At 39.1% G+C, this 21644-nt stretch overlaps 1 protein-coding gene across 2 annotated transcripts in view; it reads left to right on the forward strand.

Moving 5' to 3' along the window:
* LOC307029146 (general transcription factor IIF subunit 2-like) overlaps window positions 1–9900 on the forward strand; it is a 54443-nt gene extending 44543 nt beyond the window's left edge. For both annotated transcript variants that reach the window (XM_079664839.1, XM_079664840.1), the window contains exons 5-8: window positions 5549–5630; window positions 6996–7095; window positions 7954–8097; window positions 9643–9900. In XM_079664839.1, coding sequence (XP_079520965.1) covers window positions 5549–5630; window positions 6996–7095; window positions 7954–8097; window positions 9643–9777 — 461 coding nt within the window. In that variant the 3' untranslated portion in view covers window positions 9778–9900. The remainder of the gene's footprint in view (window positions 1–5548; window positions 5631–6995; window positions 7096–7953; window positions 8098–9642) is intronic.
* The last annotated feature ends 11744 nt before the right edge of the window (window positions 9901–21644 follow it).

A 21644-nucleotide genomic window follows, 5' to 3' on the forward strand; every position in this document is an offset into this window, starting at 1 on the left:
TAGCTATCACATAGTAACATACTGTATAGTGTATGTTTCTCTCTTTGCCATTGAGTGCTGTGATAAAAGTTCAAATTATTTCAACTTTGACCTTGGTTTCCAATGGCTTTCAAAGCGCAACCAATGAGGAACCAGCTGTATGCAACGTAGCCAGAAGCAACAAAGGCAACGAGGTGAGGTTACCATAGAAACAAAACCGCCTGGCTGCTTTCACCTCTACACGGGTCTGTGCCCTTCATCGCGGCGAGGGAAGAGAACATTTCCTATCAAGTGAACACACTTTGAAAGGAAAGACATGATAGTAGTATCAATCTTTTCCACTCTCTACAAGAAAGTATTGAAAAAATCGATCAAGTACGGTGAGTTTCTCCACATGAGTTCTACGACGTGTCTTGATCACAATTTGTGTATGCAACTCAGAAAAAAAGTGAGATGAGAGAGCATTTGTGAATGTGACAATGTATCTTAAACCACTCGAAGGTGCTACCCGAGAATAAATGTGTCGTACGAGTTTTGCCCTAGTGTGTCTGTGGTGTTTATAAATAAAAGCAGTAGCTGTGGCTGCTTCAAAACAGTTGTGATTTTGATGTGAAGTTCATCTCGCCTTTAGCTTTTCTTTGAGAGTAGGAATTCTGCAGCTCTGAATGATGGGTGCGTAGGAGAAACAGGATACTGAATGTCTCCCGAAGGTGTGCACCAAAGCAAAGATCTAGCACTTAGGAGTTTTGTAGTGAAGCCATCGTGCAGGAATCTACTATTTATCTCAAGTGTTCCACCCACTCAGAAGCCTTGAGCTACACATGTTGTGGTCAGTCCAGTTTCTCCCTCAGTATGAGTGTCCTTCCATGATTTCAAAATACATTTCTCTCCTTCTTACTGTGTCCCTCTAGACCCTGGAGAGAGGAAACGGGAAGCATTAAGTTCCAGGGGGGAAACAGTCCTCATATTGTTATGGCCTTGATGAAATTAAACGGGGTGTTTGACCATTGCTTCTGCAACAGCAGGAACGTTGGATGTTGAACACGTGTGTGTGGGTGTGTTTTTAGACATGTTGCTGGCAAGTGCTCTGGTACTTGCCAGCCAATAATTGCGCATAATTGCATCCATTTGTGGAAAAGGCAAAGATGAACATTAGTGAGTTCTGTGACACGTACTCAAAGCGTTCGTCACCTCAAGACTAAAGACAGGCTCTTAAGGCACGTGATGTCAGGTGGCATTTGTTGGTTGCCATAGTGATCTTGGCCCCTGCATGTGTTAAGCTGTGGTTTATACTAAATACATCAACATTATTTTCATAAAAAAACAAGGTGGGCGATTGACATTGGTTTTCTTGCCAACAGAATTGAGGGGAAAAAAGAACAATGAATCTGTCCAACTCACAAGTAGTGCTTCTGTAGCCCAAGCCTGATATTGTATAATAAATGTTTCTGTGCCATAGAGCTTCGCTGTTGTCTCCTTTTTGTGTGTGAATATATAACAAACACTGTGCTGCTGTAAATAATGGGCGCCAGTGTGTATTAACCTGTAGTTAAAATAGTTCCCTACAATTTCACAATATACTTATTTTTGAGTAACATTACCTCTTAAAAAATAACTACCAGTAGACTAACTCTTTGAGAGATGGACCAACACATTGTAGGTTTCGGTCTTTTCATAGGATTTGGTATTTGTTGAAAAAGAAAGAGGAAGGCTTCCCAGAAGAGGCTTGAGCGAGTAAATAAAGCGGCATCAAGAAAAGAGGTCAACAAGCATCACTCGTAATCTGTGTGTGATTGTATACCACTGTTGATTGTGCTGCTGTGAAATCACATCCCCAAAATGAACAGAGAGAACACAACCCACTCAGGTGTTTCAGTGTTCTGAACTTTTAGATTTATTTGTATTAATCATTGCTGTTTTAGAATGAGTTGATTTATGTGGAGCTGATTACCGACGGAACCTTAAAACTACACAAATACATGTGGTGTATATTTACACTCCATATAAATACATCTTTATATGAAATAAATTCATAATTGCTTCTTTTTTTTTTACCAACATACCAAAAGTGTTGGCATTCCAATCCTAAATCATTAAATATCGTTTCTCTAAAAGCACAACTTAAATTAGTGTAGACATTTAAATGATAATTGAATGAGGATCTTATCCACACTCAGTTTCTGAGGAACCCTTACATGTAACTGTGGTTTGCCATATAGGAGAACATCAATCACACAAGAACAGCACAAGCAATGGTAATGTGCACCGTGTCGTCATCACATTATCTACAGTTGGCGCTGACTGACAGGTGATCCTGCTGTGCCGGCGTCATACCAAACTGACGTCTTTTCAGATGATGACGCTTCAGAGGTAAAGACGTCTTTATCGCGTGTCTTTTCTTTGCATTTCGCCCACTCGTTTTCAGTGGGAGGGATTGACACAAAAGGAAAAGACGCTAGTGAGGGAAGTGTGAAGACAAGGGAGGGAATTACCATGTATTCCCAGAGGATTCACCTCACAGGATTTCACACCAAGGATACTCTAGTGTTTGTGGAAAATGTTAAAATAAGTTTGACAGCCTCTCTCCTCCTACACAGGTCTGGACATGTCAATCTGTTCATTATCAATGCCTCGCCGCCTGCTCGTTGACCTCTACCGCTCACTGTAGACTTTCCCTCTCTGCTCTTTTTGTGTCTATCTCTCTTTCTGGGATTGCTAACTGGAGGGTGTGAAGTGTTGCGGCTTCTCAGAACTATTATTTGTCCGGATGCCAAATCATACTTACTGTGAAACAATGCACAATAGGCTGAGCCGGTGCCAATATAACGCCAACGCTCGCCAACTGGACTCATCGCTCTGATTGGAGAGGAGCAGAAGAGGCATCAAATGGTTGGGGGTTGGACAGATGAATAATTTGATAAAGCACATTATGAAAGAACAGCTTGAAAAGTAATTGCAACAAATACAAAAAACCATGTTCAAGGTAAATCAGAAATAGCTGAAAATGAGTGTGTGTTACATTGGTTATGTAAACTATAATAAAATGTGTATTTATTTGTATTCTATGGTGAACCTGTCACAAAGTATTTTGATTGATTTTATTAAGGTTTACTATAAACTTACTTTACTTTCATCAAAGTAAAATACCACAGTATAAAAATACTATTAGAAATGAAAGCCATGCATTTGAAAATCTGCTTGGTTCAACAGACATACTGTCCAGCATGGGAGGTTAGTGCAGTGGTATCATCTTAGGGGTCACTCCAATTGTCACAAAATACATTTTAGTGATCCTGAAATGATGAATGATGTAGAATCTTTTTCTTTTTACTATAACTGGATAGTTTGAGCTCTTTCAGGCTAGTATTCATAATAAAACCACATGAGGAAATTATTTTAGAACTGATAACTCAAAGTGCTAAACCAGACTTTTAGGGTCTGGTTTTATCTAAAACATGTTTAATTGAATAAGCTTCTTATTTTTTTGATGTGACATTTTATTCTGAAAAGAAACACTACCATTTATATTATACCTCAAATCTATCGCATATATATAGTGGATAGTAGCATGAAATGGAAATAATGCAGTACCTCAGTGCGACGTGGTACATGTTCATCCACTTTATTCAGCTCTTTGTAGAAGCACGACTGCATTTACAGCTATAAGTATTTTGAGGCCAGCCATGCACACCTGGATGTAGGTAATTAACTTCTCGACGATCCTCTCCTGCGGCGCCCGATTAGACGGCGAATCGTTGGTTAATTGCAGACTGCATGTCTAAACACAGACTTTCAACAAAAGCCTGAACCTCAGCCCGGCTGCCGGCACTGTGAGAGCTGTGGGTTGAGATGCAGTTGAGTTGCAATGCAACATACAGTATACATTATATAGTGATTTATTTTGAATATCAATCTATTCTCAACGAGAGGCTTACAAGAACTATGTGTAGTTTAAGGGCTGTGACTTATGATTGTTTTTCAATAGTGAATCATCTGTGGATTACAATTCAATCAATGAGGTGTGTAAAATGTCTTTTAAAAAATGTCCTTTTTCTGGAAACATTAAAAATGGGTAATTCTTCCTTTTTCAGATTTTGGAAATAATACATCCACATCGGGTTGTATTATACAGGAATGGCACAAGAATATGATCTTACCAGTTCATTACAAGCCATGGCTCCACTACTTCAAAATATTAAAACATATGATGGTTGAAACCCTGTTCTTGAGGAAAGATAATGGAGTGAACAATAATATAAACGCAACACTTTTGTCTTTTTTTGCGATTCCAAAGAAGGTCTCTAAGGAATGGATTAAATTGTTTAAAAAAACACCTAGAGAAATGCTGATGTGTCCATCATGGAAATGTAATTAAACTAGGATGGAACCAGACACTAAAAATATAAACGCAACACTTTTTATTTTTGCTCCCATTTTTCATGAGCTGAGACCAAAGTTCAAATCTTTCTATGTAAACAAAAGGCCTATTTCTATCAAATATTGTATATATTATACATCTGTGTTAGTGAGCCGAGATAATCCATCCACCTCACATGGGTGGCATATCAAGATGCTGATTAGACACCATGATTATTGCACAGCTGTGCCTTAGGCTAGTCACAATAAGAGGCCACTCTAAAAGGTGCAACTTTATCACAGAGCACAATGCCACAGATGTCGCAAGTTTTAGGGAGCGTGGAATTGGCATGGTGACTGCAGGAATGTCCAACAAACTGTTGCCCGTGAATTGAATGTTCATTTCTCTACCATTAGCCGTTTCTGAGAATTTGGCAGTACATCCAACCGGCCTCACAACAGCAGACCACGTGTAACCACATCCGGCATCTTCACCTGCAAGATCAACTGAGAGCTGCCACCCAGAAAGCTGATGCAACAATGGGTTTGCATAACCAAAGAACTTCTGTACAAACTGTCAGAAACCTTCTCAGGGAAGCCCAACTGCATGCTCGTTGTCTTCAACACCGCAGTTCGTAACCAACTTGAGTGGGCCAATGCTCACCTTCGATAGCATCTGGTACTTTGGAGAGGCTCTTTAAGGATGATCCCAGTTTGCACTGAACAGGGAAAACATCCTAGTTCTACATGGCTTGCATACGTCACAGTACATGTCAGCCACTGAGCATGTTTGGGATGCTCTGGGTCGGCGTATAAGACAGTGTGTTCCAGTTCCTTCCAACATCCAGCAACTTCGCACAGCGATTGAAGAGGTTTGGATCAACAATCCACAATCAACAACCTGATCTACTCTATGGGAAGGAGATAAAAGGGCCTTTTTATTGTGAGGCACACCTGTGCAATAATCATGCTGTCTACTCAGCATCTTGATATGCTACACCTGTGAGGTGGATGGATTATCTCGATAGTGCTCACTAAAACAGATTAAGACACATTTGTGAACAATACGTGTTTACATATTATTGATTACTTTGTGTGGTTATGAAAATGGGCCAGTCTTAAGTATATATATCACTCTTTTCACCCCCCCCTCCCTATAAACGGAGTGTGTCTGGATCATGAGGCAGCCGTTGACTCACTGTCTTTGTTCTAGATGGCATCAGTCTGGAGGGGATGGTGGTGCACAGAGCGGAATGCAGACCGGTCGTCAATGACAACTACATGAAGCTGAAGAAGTGAGTTCACTTTAAAATTGTTCAGCTCATGAGTTACAATACTGCCATGCTGCAAAGAACGGGAAATATTTCCTGCTCAAATTCAGCAAATGGATGTTAGACGGTTTCAAACAAAAATACCAACACTATTATTCCAATCACTTGAAATGTCCACTTTCTTTATTGTTACAATGAATGCACAGCAGATGTGACTGGCACCAGATGATGCAGAATATGTCAAACATGTCTTTATTAGTAAGCTCCTGGTATTTAATGAAAACCCCATCTCCCCTCTTTGTTGCAGCATTTCTGTTACAGTAAAAGATCAGAATAACTATTGATGGATTGTTTTTATAATCAGTGAAGATTATGAATAAACAAATGTCAGGGCTGCACTTGTTGATTTTTAAATGGTCGCCCCCCCCTCCACTGGACAACACAAAAGATGTTTGAGTGTTTTAAATTAATCTTTGTGTGGACCAAATGCTTGAGTCCACTTTGCCTTTTTAAATGCTTTCTGTCTCCTCTTCATCGAAATCCATTATCACAGCGAGTTGCTATAGCAACCGCATCACAGTGGCAGATACACTGCTACAATACAACCCAAGGCAAAACACACAACACAGTTGGCTTTATTGTGGGAGACCGTTTCTGTCAGCCATCAAATCAGTCCGACACAGTGCAGAAAAAAACCTTCTAGGACAGTTTTAGGACAACTTCCCCACATGTTCCTGACTGTAGATAAAGTGGTAATATGGAGCACTCAACACATGCATTTGCACATCGGAATAACATTGTTGTGCTTTAAGACGATTTAAATAATATCCCTTATTCAGAGAGTTGTTTTTCTTCACTGAGTGACATCTGTACTGATATATTGTACTTTGTTAATTTTTTTATGTGGTCAGTTTGGATTGGACCAACAAATGGAGAATGAAGTAGGACTCGGAACTAAAACTTAGTAACAGATCGTCTAGGCTCATAACCTTCGCTGTTTCAATGGCCGTCAATTTAAATACAATATGTGTAATGACCAGCTGAGGAACAATGGGTAAATAGAAAGCAGAGCAGCTGCCATAACTGGTTTGTTTAGTTTACCCGCAAGGTGCTGACAGTTGTCTCCGTGCCAACAGCCACATCTGTCAACAGAAATCAAGTTAGATCACAGGAGTGTGTGTGTGTGTGTGTGTGTGTGTGTGTGTGTGTGTGTGTGTGTGTGTGTGTGTGTGTGTGTGTGTGTGTGTGTGTGTGTGTGTGTGTGTGTGTGTGTGTGTGTGTGTGTGTGTGTGTGTGTGTGTGTGTGTGTGTGTGTGTGTGTGTGTGTGTGTGTGTGTGTGTGTGTGTGTGTGTGTGTGTGTGTGTGTGTGTGTGTGTGTGTGTGTGTAGGCTGCAGCTTCAAGAGTCCACCAAGCCTCAGCGTTTGTCTCAGCAGCTGGAGAAAGCCGTCACCACCATCTTCAAGCCCGTGGCCAACCATGATTTCAACGTGAGAACTAATAACAGGAAGCTGAATTTATTTATATTGTCAAGTGAAATGCATTAATGGAGCTTGTTGCAAGGCTGAGCTGCACTTGCAATAAAAATGAATATATAAACTGTCATTCAAAAGCCTCATTCACCGAATGCAAAAAAAATGTTTTCCAATCAACAGCTTTTTATTGTCTTTTAACGATGGAAGTTAAATTATCCAAAACCTGTAAAACATACTGTCTCTGTTATGTGACAGTTTAAATGGCATCTGTAGAATATCTTGAGAAAAAATACCCAAAATTCCTTGATTCAAGCCTTTCAGATACGATTAATCTTTTGGTTTCCTTTTGTGGTAAACTGACTTTTTTTCAATTTGTTCTGACTTTTTCAGATTATTAAACTAGAAAAAGATCAACAGATTAATTTATGATGAAAATAATCCTTGTAGTCGTTGCCACCTTAAGAAGTTCTCTTGTGGTTAATCTGTGATTGGATACCAATCATTTTAAGCAGAAAGCTTTCTGTACAAGCAGCGCAGGCGTTCAGTTCACTCACCAGGCTGCAGTCGGAGCCTGGCCCCCAGGGATGATAATCCCCAACCAACAGGAGAAACCGGCCCCATCGGTTTTTGCTATTTTCTTTAATCAATTTTTTGTAAATCCGCCAAGAACAGTTTGAATTGTAAACACTGATTCAGTGGTACCACACAGTAGAAATATGGAACATATCCTTCAACCTTAATCCTGAGTTTAACAGAACTGGGTTATGATCAAATTGTGTATCAAACCAAAATGATCTCATTAACGTTAGAAATACAATTGTCATTTTTATAGGTTTTAGTATCAGTAGTAGTAACACTCCTTTTGGTTCTTAGTTGGAGCACGATAAGAAGAAGAAGTCCGAGGGGAAGATGGTGAGGGCCGAGCGACAGGTGGTATTGGACATGTGCTTCTCTGCCTTTGAGAAGCACCAGTACTACAACATCAAGGACTTGGTGGACATCACCAAACAACCTGTGGTGAGCAGCACAAACACACACAGACTACACCTGCCCACTATCCACCTTGCTTTGTTACATTTGAACAAATCGCCCACGACAAAGCGTTCATGCCTGTTCACACTCTTTTGTGGCTGAGATATGGGCTATCATGGGCGCGCGCACGCGGGATGAATCGATACAGCGCCGTGGATGCGCTCCAGCAGAACAGCGCTGTGTAGGTGCTGATGAGACCTCCAGGCCCTCCTCTCCCTCTGATTGCATCTGATTGCATAACCACCGGCTGAGTAGGAGTCAAACACAGCAATACACTCCAAACCATCGTTTCTCTCCTAAAGGACTTGGCTAACACTCAAATTAACTGAACTAAAGTAACCAAAATGCCCATTATGAAAAGTCTTGAAACACTGGTGAAAATCAGGTGCAGTGGGCACTTCCTGGTCAGCTCAACAGAGACACCCAGTGGCTGCTCTCACACACTGCGCCTGCTCAGGGTGAACTTTACATGGTGCTGTCCCTTCAGAAATGAAAGCGGATTGAAGTCAGAGACTGAAGTGGGGGGGGGGGGGGGGGTTCAGGCAGAGTTGCAGTGAAACCACCATGTATTATAAAAGAAGGTGAATCTCATTAAGTCACGTCCAGTACATGCATGTATGAGCATCAGAAAATACTAAGTACCAAGACTCAAATTATTAATTTCTATATTTACTGATGCAATAACATGTGAACAGCACTCTTAACTATATAGCCAGTAAAGGTGGAGCTATTATTATATACTTTAAGTACTACAGTAAACCTGAATCTGTAACAATGTAACATAATTTGCAGACCATAGGTGGAAAGTACTGTACTTTAGTACCATTTTAAGTACTTTTAACGCTATTGCTATACCACATTTATAATGGGAAATCATTACATTTTACTCTACTACATTAATGTGATACTTACGCTTTAATCCCTTTTCAGATTTGAAAAACAGTTTAAGGTACAAAGTAAACCTAAGTTTACCTTTATCTAGGTATAATTCTACTTCTAACAAAAAGTTGTTAACATCAATAACGTGTGTGTATCAAATCTGTCTGCAACAGAAGTAAGATTTTGAATGCAGGACTTCTACTTAATTTTTAGAATTAGGTGAAATCTGAGTACTTCTTCCATCACTACAATATGTATCATTCAAATGTAAATATTCAACGTTAAAAGTACCTTCAAATCATTAGCATTTTTCCTATAAGGGCAATATCATATTTTCCCTAAACTATTATTGTGGCCCTAAGAATTTAGGAAAATCCATGTGATCGCTATAGAGAAAAACATTTTTATCAGTCAAGCGAGTCTTTGACTTCATCGTGTAGTTTGTCTCTTTCTTGGCGAGTAATCGTTCGTAATGCTTGAAGAGGTCCTGACTTATTTTTGCAAAAGTATATATGTGCAACATGATATGACATTTATCTTTAAGGTACTTTATGTAGAATCGTAGTCTGTTCTGTTATATGCAATCAAATGTCATATAGGACGGACATGAAGCAGTTGGTTTATCACAATCTGTTCAACCTGTTTCTCTAGACCTACCTGAAAGAAATCATGAGGGAAATCGGGACGTACAACAGCAAGGGGGCTCACAAAAGCACCTGGGAGCTGAAGCCCGAGTACAGGCACTACCAGTCTGCTGAGGAGGAGGAGGAGATGCAGACGGCCTGAAGCAGGGCACAGCTTTCAGGTGTTGGTGACCCCCTGAACACAGACATGCTGATTTTGAGTTATTAGCAGCTTCCACAACACTTGAACATTAAGGTGGAAAATAAAATAAACCACATGAACCGCTGTACGCTTCCGTTTTCTGGTTGGTCAAAATGAAGTCAGATATTCAAGCTGAAAAGTGAATGTTGCTTTCCTCAAACAGTGGAGGGATATTATACATTAACTCAGTTCTTTTGTCCTACTTTTTTATTTGATGGTTTATACTTAATTTTTACACTAACTGGCTACTTCATCTAAAAACACATGACGTTAGTATGCGGTACTTTCCACCTTACCCAAAATGTATATACTAATATAAAATTCTGTTTTTATTAGAGATCAAGGTAAAGCGGTGAAAATATTCTAAATAACGGTGCCACCAACTGGTGTCATTGTTATGGATTAGGAAAAACCCAACAAACTTGATCTGATGGCCACAGGATTAAAAAGTAAAATGCAATACAATAGGCAGCACAATAGTTGGCACTTGTGTCAAAGGTCCCATGTCATGCTTTTCTGGCTATTACCCGCCCCCTTGTGTGTTATGTAAGCGGTCTGCAGTCACAAACCCTAACACAGAAAAGACCTGTCTATGCTGCCCCAGAACGCCTCATTGGGGTTTTTTCCTTTTTCTGTTGTTTACTTCTTGGGTATAGTGACGTTACGTTTGGACCAATCCGGACTCACTGGTGTAGGTCGGCGAGACGAGACACCGGAACTCTGCCTGGGCACACTCAACTCCCAGGCTGCGGTTGTGTGTTTCGCAGATGGCCACTGGGCTCACGGGAGGGGGGGGCAGGAGCGACAAGCCGTTTAGGACAGAGTGAATACATACTATACAGAGATACTGTATGAGAAACCACTGAGTTTGGAAAATTGCACAATATACATTTATTTTAGTATACCTCAACAATGGAATTATGGCCATGACATGGGACCTTTAAGACTTTGTCAAATTTAGCCCTACAATAATGGTAGACACATTCGTGTCGGTACATACCATGCAATAAGGGCTGCCTTTATCATAATTCCAATGAAAAATGACTGCTAGAATCAAAACCCAGTATAGTCCTTAATTTACCAATAACCTAATGGTCTGAAATGGAAATTGGTGCCACTAAATGTTTTTAAAGCTCTGTTGGTACCTGTTCATGTGGATAGTTATTTAAATTGTAAATCCCTGTAATGATGCCCTTTTTGTTCTGTTTATGTTTCATGTGGGACCTACTTGAGAAGAGGGGTATACTACGAGGCTGGTTCAACCTAACCTGGATATGTTTGAGTTAGCCGGTTGGCCTAATCCAAAACATACGCGCTCTCGCTAAACTGTACTACGACGTGGGTTATCAAGTGGATTGCTCAAGCTAGCCGTGCGCGTTCACATGAAAGGGGTGGTATTTGGAGCATTTGACCAATCACAAACATGGCCAAGCGTACTGACAGCGCAGTGTCATACTTCCTGAATGAAAAGTCAACTGTATAATTAGACACATATGAAGAAGTTAAACTTTAAACATCCATGACTTAAACACTTTATCCAGGATAAAAGCCACATAGCTGCACCTGCAAGGTGAATACAGCTGGTAAAAGAAAAAGTGTTTGAATGCGTACATTAACAGGTTTATGATATCGGTCAGTGTATGTTTTGGTCATTGGATTTTCTTTTCACAAATGGATATTCAAAAACAAAAAACGACTGGATATTTGATTTTCGTTTTCCAATTGAAAAACCAAAATTGAAATACAAGGCGTTTTTCTTTATCATGGTCAAAAATGGATTTACTAAACTTAAAAAACGGGATGATTTTCATTTTCTACTTCTCAAAACAAAAAATAAAATCACTAGAAAACAGAAACAAAAAACCCCCTGTTTTTTCATATTCTACTACCGGAAGTTGTCTTTCAAAATAAGAGCACAGATGAGGACGGTCAATCCGTGTATCTACGGTCCATTTGTTTTCACAACGAAAACAGCCAAGACGCATATTGAGCCCAGAAAATGAATGTTATTAAGGGCTGGAAATATAATAGGCCTATGTCTAAAATGGACAACATTGTTAGGAGATTTCAACTATACAGCGATTCTGTACTGCGGTCAACTCAGCCGTCTCTCGAGTTTATTATTTTTTCTGCCAATAGTTATTCGTGAGATCGATCCTGTTGGACTCAGTAGGCTAGTAGTGAAACTACTCCCACAACAAGTACTAGGAAGTACTCCTCTGTCAATGTCCCCTCCTGAGAACAAGAATGCATGTTTCTCTGCTATTTTGAATCAGAGTTAAAACACCTTTCTTCATGAGACAGATATTGTTGGACAGAGTATTTGAAGAGGATATATGGTAGACTTGATATCAGCAATACTTCCAGTCAGTAGTCCGGCAGCAGCATTTTTACTCCTTGGAAAGTCTTGCCCGCTATTTAAATTGACTTTGATTGAAGTTAATAACAATATTGATATTATATAGATATAGCATATTTGATGCAGTCTTTCTGAACACTTTTAAAATAAAATACTGCAAATTAAGAATATGTGTAATAGTGCCTTATCCCTCTATGGCATGACTTTTTATTTTGGGAGGAAAAAAATGTTTCACCATGTGTTTTAGGAGCTTAGGGGTCCCTGATATTATATCATATATCATCATAAAATGTGACCCCCCCACACCCCTCAACCAGGGGTTGGTTTGTTGCCTCAGGGCAACAATGATATAATACGAGGTTATTGAAACACCAAGGATTTCTACAATTCAGAAGAAATAGAAAATGTGTGTGTGTGTGTGTGTGTGTGTGTGTGTGTGTGTGTGTGTGTGTGTGTGTGTGTGTGTGTGTGTGTGTGTGTGTGTGTGTGTGTGTGTGTGTGTGTGTGTGTGTGTGTGTGTGTGTGTGTGTGTGTGTGTGTGTGTGTGTGTGTGTGTGTGTGTGTGTGTGTGTGTGTGTGTGTGTGTGTGTCACAGAAGATCTCTGTGGCTTCAGGCTTGAGCGCCGTTCAAATGACAGCGCTGGTTTCCCCAAAAGTGGGCGGGGCTGTAAAGTGACTAGATTTTACTCTCATCTATTATTCAAAACCATTCTATTTATTCTAACGTAAATTGCATGCCAGTGTTTTATCTTTTTATTTATTTGTTTTTATTTTAAATCGTATAATGTCTGACTTTTTTTTCCCGTCTGTGAGGAAAAGAAGTGGGGCTTAGAGCCTCAAAATACTGAAATCTGCATTTTTGAAAATCTTTTTTTCCTTCTAATTTGTTATTCTTTTCTAAATAACACACTGTTATTCACTCAGCAATAACACACAATTATCCTTGTTTTTATTTATTCGTTTAATTCTATAATCTTGGGCTTTTTAGCATGCTTTTTAGCTGTAAATAAAGTCACCGGAAACAGACTTGGCCTATAAGGGACATTTCGAGCGATACACACCACAAACCCACTGAACAGATTACCCAAGATCCTCAGCTTGAAGCTCGTTGATTGGATGTTTAACCGCAATGCATGTTGGGATATGATGTTAATGCGATATGATATCCGAAAACATTTAAAAAATAAAAAAAATACTTTATTCCGAGTGTTCTTGCTTTTCTCTTTGAAAGTCATCACATAACGGCATTGTAATACACGGTCCGGCTGCATTAAATATTACAGATCTGCCGTAGTTCGCTATTTATAGAGCCCTCATCAGAAGACTTCTAGACAAACAGGAGAACTGCCGCCAAAACTGAATATGTGACGCGGATCATAAATATATCAACAATTAAACAACATCTTGCATTTCTTTTCACAAAATATGTCTCCTCGCAGTATCAATAGTAATTTGGCTGACTTTTATATTTGATCCAATTGGTAGTTAGGTTATATTTACACCATAACGGTGCACAGCTGATAGAAAAGGACTGATTTTCTTTGAATATAAGAATATAAATACTGAATTGAGAGAATAGTCAGGGGTTTTGGGTGATGGGAGACACATCTATGGAATCACAATTTCAATAGCTCACCATTAAATGACGGATATGCCTTTCTGTCTGTGATGTTTTACAAATCAGATATTAATGTGTCGAAGTAAAACATGAGAAATAGTATAGCAATATCCTGTAAAATTATGTAAAAACATGAATAAAACGACACATCTTCAGATGTTATACATACATAAGTGTCCTACACTAATAATACAAAGTTATTATTGTGCTGTGTGTACCTCGTGTGCACCGCCTAGTGGTTAAAGCACCTTATTTAATTATTTTTGTTGAATAATGTTATTTGATGACAAAAATATTAAGAGTACATACTTTCATAGGGGGAAAGTAGAAGGTCAATGATATAGAATATAAAAGAGTTTAGTGCTGGATGTAGAAAGATATTATCAGGAGGAGGTGCAAAACAGACAAACTAATTAACCTTTATTTAAACATTAAATAATACTTAAGGTTAAGTTCTTCTTTCAAATAAGAAAAAAGCTTTGGGGGTATCTATCTACAGATAAATATTACGCCTGACAAATCTACTTAACGTCTAATATATTGCTTTCCTGAAATGTTAACTATGTTGAAGCACTTATTTTAACTGATATTATACACATTAATTATACTCTTATGTATGTAGATAGAATAAGAAATGTGCAGAATTTGACAGTTTAATAGTGGAGGTATAGACACATATTGATAGATGTCCTGTAATGCACTGTTGAGGAACCTGTGACCCAAGTTTTTCATTCATTGCATAACTACACCGTAGTTGTGTATATGTCAATAAACCTTAGAAAATCTTGAAAGGGATGTGCAAAATAGCCATTATATACAGTCTTTAATTAACTATTAGTAGAGAATAACAAGTAATGAATATACTTTATAGAGATCTGCAGATTTAGTCTTCTCAAGCACCAACTATCAAATATCTCCTGATTGTTGGCACTTGACAATCACCTTCCCTGAATTTTACTCAGTGTAACTAAAGTCTGCTTTAAGGGTTGTTTATTTTTCACATCATCACTCAGAATTTGCAAAGTAACTAAAATAAATGTAATGGAGTAAAAATACCAGGTTAACCTCTGAATTGTAGTGGAGTAGAATTACACAGAATGAGCTGTCATGTGGGTATTAGGCTTGGGCGGTATCATTTTTTTCATACCGTCATACCTTGCTGACATCATACCGTGGTATACGGTATATGACGGTATGACTTGGGTCGACTTGAGTGAGGTGGCGTTCGGGGCAAATAGATGTTTCGAACGGTATATTATATGTTCGGTGTAAAATGCAGCCCGAGCCGGTAGACGCTCGCAAAGTGCCACGACGTGCGCGCAAGTGCAAAACAAGGGCTGCATACATGACACATTGTGCAAATGGCACATTTTGAGATCCGATACAGGACGCGTTTGTAGATGTCCGACGTTGTTTCCATTGTGAGCTAAGTTAACAATATATCATCATACATAAACATTTTCCGGGAGTAAATACTTGACTTATTGAATAAAGTTTGCTATATTCACTAACTAGTTTGGCAATATTATTCCGTGCATGTGTTAAAAACCTTATTTCCATTTGATTCATTGGATTACTTGCGTGAATGTTTAGCACGTAAATGCTTTCGTTTTTAAAACCGTCCGACCTCGACTACAAAACCATCAACCAGTTGCATAGGATTAAAAAATGTCAACACTCACTCACCCCGTCTTAAACATTCCCAAAGAAGTGCCTCTGTCTCTCGTTGTGCTGGATGAAGTCACTGGCGACGAGTAAACCCAAAATAGTCCCAAACAGGCGCAGAGGCATTTTTCTTTTTTACTAGTTGCCCGAGTTCGGGGCCGGCAAATGCTGAGAGCGGGAAAGACGGACTGCCCTCCCCTGCCCTCTGCTGGCGCGTGCTGTGCATTACAACCAATGTCGTCCCTGTCAAAACTCTGTGTCAGTGTAATAGAATGAAACGCATCTGTGATTTGGCGCACAGTCTGTGACGTCACGGTATTGAAAATCATACCGACGGGATTTCGAAATACCCTGGTATACCGTAATACCGTCATACCGCCCAAGCCTAGTGGGTATATATTAATGCTGCCCATTATGGACACAAGCGATTTTCACCCATTTAGTAATTACATGTTTTAAATTTGTACACACCAATGTGTTTCCTATCGCCTAAACCTCCAGAGCTGTACACAGTTTAATACTATCAATTTATAATTTTGGGAAAAAATAAAACTACAATTCCCAGTAGAGACGTGCCATATAGAGAACATGTTGCGAACATAGACTGTATATATAAAGGTTGCGAAACACAATAGCCAGCATGTGTAGTTCTCGGGGGGCGTTCGAGTCCAGTTTTGGATAGTCTACCGTGGTTTCGTTCCATTTCAAAGAGCTTGACGCTCGGCGTAACCTTGGCCACTCCAACATCCAAATCCCAGAGCTTGAAGATTAATCATGGGGTTTGTCAACGGGATTGTAGTCCTAAACGATAGCTGGGAATTATGGGTAGTGTAGTGTCTTCACACCACATCTGGCTTCACAGAGATCTTCAGTTACTGTCCTTTCTTCTTAGAGGTATACAGAAACACGTAACTCTGGATTTGTTTTAATGTTTGAGTTGCAATAAACGACATAGCAGCTTTTTGGCATGTTAAAACTGTTATTTTCTGCCTCGTCATTGAGAGTAACAGCTGGCGAAATTACAGCCTCGCCTACTGATTTCAAATGTGTGCTCTAAAATTATACAATAAATGGCAAAGATATGTAGAAAATAAACGTATTTCAGATACGTTCATAAGAAACGTAACGTGGGAGAAAATAAGTTTCTCGCTAAACGTAATTGAAAATGCAGTTTAGCTCCGTGGGAACGTAATTTTTAGGAGACAGTGTTGCGGGAGGGACATTGACAGAGGATTACTCAAAAAGTACACAGTAAGTACTTCCTAGTACTTGTTGTGGGAGTAGTTTCACTACTAGCCTACTGAGTCCAACAGGGTTGATCAATCAATGTTTATTTATATAGCCCAATATCACAAATGTTACATTTGTCTCAGTGGACTTCACAGTTTGTACAGAATATCAGTATGACAATACGACACCCTCTGTCCTTAGATCCTCACATCGTACAAGGAAAAACTTCCAGAGAAAACCCAGTTTAAAGGGAAAAATGGGAGAAACCTCAGAGAGAGCAACAGAGGAGGGATCCCTCTCCCAGGACGGACAGACGTGCAATAGATGCCGTGTGTAAATTGAAAAGATAATACATTTGCAACATAGGTAGTCCAAATGTTTGGAAATGCATGTGTGTATAATAGGAAGATGAATCCATGAGTATATCCATCCAGGACTTATGATCCAGGACCACAGCCACGACTCAAGATCCAGGACTCGCGATCCATGACACAGGACCGCAGGATCATCCATGACTCCGGATCCCGGCGTATATAGACACCAAAAAGAAAGACATTTGGGGAAGCTGGGTTAATCGGAACATGAGAGTACACAGGTATAGACAGAGAGAAGGAAGAAGTAAGATGTCCCCTGACAAACTAAGCCTATATCAGCAAAACTAGGGGCTGAATCTAATCAGCCCTAACTATAAGCTTTATCAAAAAGGAAGGTCTTAAGCGCACTCTTAAAAACGGATAGGGTGTCTGCCGTCCGAACACAAACTGGAAGCTGATTCCACAAAAGTGGAGCTTGATAAGAAAAGGCTCTGGCTCCCATTGTACTTTTAGAGACTCTAGGAACAACCAACAACCCTGCATTCTTGGAACGCAATGCCCTAGTAGGACAATAGGGTATAATGAGTTCTTTAAGGTAAGATGGCGCCTGCCCATTAAGGGCTTTGTAGGCAAGAAGAAGAATTTTAAATTCTATCCTGTGTTCTATAGGGAGCCAGTGATTGATTGATTGATTGAACAGGGTCGATCTCACGAATAACTATTGGCAGAAAAAATAATAACAAACTCGAGAGACGGCTGAGTTGACCGCAGTTCAGTGGAAATCTCCTAACAATGTTGTCCATTTTAGACACAGGCCTATTATATTTCCAGCCCTTAATAACATTCATTTTCTGGGCTCAATATGCGTCTTGGCTGTTTTCGTTGTGAAAACGGATTGACCGTCCTCATCTGCGCTCTTATTTTGAAAGACAACTTCCGGTAGCAGAATATGAAAAACCGGGGGTTTTTTTGTTTCTGTTTTCTAGTGATTTTATTTTTTGTTTTGAGAAGTAGAAAATGAAAATCACCCGTTTTTTGAGTTTAGTAAATCAATTTTTGACCATGATAAAGAAAAACGCCTTGTATTTCAATTTTGGTTTTTCAATTTGAAAATGAAAATCAATTATCCAGTCGTTTTTTGTTTTTGAATATCCATTTGTGAAAAGAAAATCCAATGACCAAAACATACACTGACCAATATCACTGCCCCGTCTAAGACACGAGTGGATCTGACTTTAATTACATTTGACTCGAGTGTTTCGTCAACTTAAAGGGAGGGAATCCTCATGACACACATTTTTAAATAATTATCATCCGATAAAACAGACCAGTCTCTGCCAGTCTTTTTTTTTATCCGATGACGTTATCAGTGATTTTAAGCTGATTAATTACCGAAATAACATCAACCCTGTGGGCGGCGCCATTTTGACGAGTCACATGACTTATTTTACCGGAAGTGACGTGAACTATGCGTTTGGTGTCGAGGACAAATTGACGTATGGGCTTTGTTCATGTTGTTTACTCTAGTTACTCTCACAATTCTATTGAAATATACCTCATTGTATCGCGAAACATTGCCACAATTCGGATAGGAACAATCCTCGGAATGCTTTCTTTATTTGATTGATTAACTACTATGGAATTTATTCAACTACATTGTACCATTATTATGTTAGGCAGGGCTGCCAACACTCACGCATTGAGCTTGAGAGTCACGCAATTAACCCATATCTCACGTCACACTTTCCTTTCCTCACGCTAAGTTTTCTTCCCAAACAAATGTATATAAATATAAAAATAAAGTGAAGGAACAGCAAACTAAGCGGTCTACGAAATGAGACGGTCTTCTGGCTTAGTTCAGTAAAGTTGGAACGATATTGGAAGATTCTGATTTCACGGATCAATAACTCATGAACAAAACGTTATTCAGATACAAATGACGTCTCCTAAGTACCGTGGTAAGGTTGACAACGAACTACAATCACATTTTGATTAAAAAAAAAGCCAATACGCGCCGTCCTCCGAGCTGGGCACATTACATTGGTCTCTATCCGCAGCCGGAGAAGAAACGAGTGCTCTGCTCAGGGACCGTCTTCAAAGTGCAACTCCGAAAAAAGAGAATACAATCATATTCACTATCACTATTATACAGCTTATTACTACCAAACTCACCACACACATCAATAGTCTCCTGTTGGTCATACTACAGCAGAGAGTTTGGAAGAATATGCTTTTGAATAATTGTGGGGCATATTTATAATGTAAAATCTTCAATAAATATGGCATCATCTTAAATAACTTTACTATTATACAGTATATTTCTACCAAACTCACTATTTGCATTGTTGTTGTTAGCATCTGGTTAGCTTAACGGATATTAAAAGCTGTTTCTAAAACAATGAGAGGCAGAGCTCTGTCCTGTCAGACTGAGAGATAACTACAGCTCAGTGAGGTAAGGGACTCTGTTTAGATACTTTAGTCTAGTTATCTCAGTGGGTCTCATACGTTTAGCTCACCAGTTATGAAATACTATATAACAGTGAAACAAGAATACAGTTTAAAAGTTGACTGATTTGTAAAATATCCATAAAGAAAAAAAATCTGTTTACCATAAATTCATTTTGCTCTCAAAGTGCACCAGGTTGATGCATTTAACTTCAATATTTAAAAAATGAACGTTTCTTTTTTCTGTTCACCAAAAAAAAAAATCTCATTCCAAGCTGAACTCAAATGTTGGCAGCCCTGTGTTAGGACTCCTAGCCTACATTGTTCTATAAAGAGTGCATTCTGTAGATATGCTTTTTGATTTATTTTATCATGGCTATACTTAGTAAAGTCATCTGTCATTGTCCTTGCCATGCAATTGTAGACAGAATCCATTTGACACGCTTTAGAATTAACGACCATAAACTTCTTATTGAATATGGTCGATACACAAATACTCCTGTATATGACAGGTTGTGCAAACATTGCCAAGAGATTGAGGATGAAAATCATTTCCTCCTAGAATGTAAACGTCATTATAAAACTTTTGATAAAGTCAATTCAATCTTTAATCCAGAACTTCCTAACCAAATAAAATGTCTTTAGTTGATATGTCCATTAATAATAATAGTAAAGTATATAATGCTAAGAAGAAAGGGCTGTACCCGTCAAATTTACCCATCCTTCATGGCAACCAGTGCTGTTCTCAATACAGCTTTTTCTAACACCAGTGTCGAATTCCCTGTGTAAACATATGCAATCCAAGTCGTCTGTGAACAGTTTATTTTCAAAATCATGACAACATATGTTCATAAGAGGATTGTCCTTGGCTACACACTAGGGATGTAACGATATACCGAATATCGCGGTAAATAAACTTCCCAATACCGTCGTGAGACTGAAAAAATGTACCGCGATTTATTTAATTTTTAAAAACACTTAAAAAAATATATATTTATTTAACCAGGTGGTCCCATTGAGATCATCGATCTCTTTTTCAAGAGAGACCTGTCCAACATGGCAGCAAGTAGGTTACAACATGACAATAAAACAACACAAAAGGACATCGTATTTACAGGGCTACATTTACACACCTAGAGAACCATATATTTATATCTCGCAATGTCAATAAGCCTGGCGTTAAGACTTTTTCGCTGTCCGTCATTTTGACAGACAGGATCGTAAAATATCCGTCATAATCCCTTATTACCCGTCGGGTCTGAACAGTTCACGATAGAGCATGCTCGTGAACTGTCTAAACGAGTGGGGTGGGGTGGTGTTATGCCGTGTGTGCATGCACCTCGTAAAGCAAAACCTCCCAGACATGTGTTGATCTGTACGGCAAAGTACGGTTTGGAAACTATATCATTTCCTTTAGGAGGGCATGCATAACACGGCATAACACCAGAGCCTGGCTGCGGGAAAACGTTGGCGCTGTTCCGAGTTTGTTCTAATCTGTCAAAATGACAGACTGCTTTCAGATTTTTCCGTCATTGTTAAATAAAATATTCGGTTAACGCGACCACTGGTGTCCCAGCAACATCAGTACCGAGCGAGAGTTTTTTCCAGAGCAGTGGATATTGTAAATGCCCAAACATCCCAGCTTATAAATACCTGGAAATGTGGACATTCTCATATTCCTAAAAACCTGTCTGATGATGCTGAGTGAGTTTGAGTTGAGTGACTTGAAAAACTAAAGTTTAACTTGATTTATTTTATTGCAGGGTCTGATTATTAAATGTCCTTGTTTATTTGTGAGATGCAGTGGCATAAAGAAAATGCTTACTGTTTGGTAGTAATAGTAGGTACAAAAACATTGGTTTTCTTGTTCCAGTCTGTTACTGTCACTTTGTTTTTGACACTTTAAAATACTGCTATCCTACAAAAATGCTGTAAAAATCAGATGTATTATGTAATAAAAAAACGTTTTATTGAAAAAAAAACATTTATGATTTCCCCCCCCCCCTTTATTAATCAATATCGCGATAAATACCGTACCGTGGACTTGTTATCGCGATATTTTGGTATCGTTACATCCCTACTACACACCGATCGCAAGTACACCATTCATGTACAGGTCTCCTACTCGCCCCCCGAAATCAATTGCACGAGTAAAGGGATCATCTCCAGCAAGATCACCGTGCTGTTCATCGTCACT

This window comes from Notothenia rossii, assembly GCF_949606895.1.
Source record: "Notothenia rossii genome assembly, chromosome: 2".
NCBI classification, from domain to species: Eukaryota; Metazoa; Chordata; class Actinopteri; order Perciformes; family Nototheniidae; genus Notothenia; species Notothenia rossii.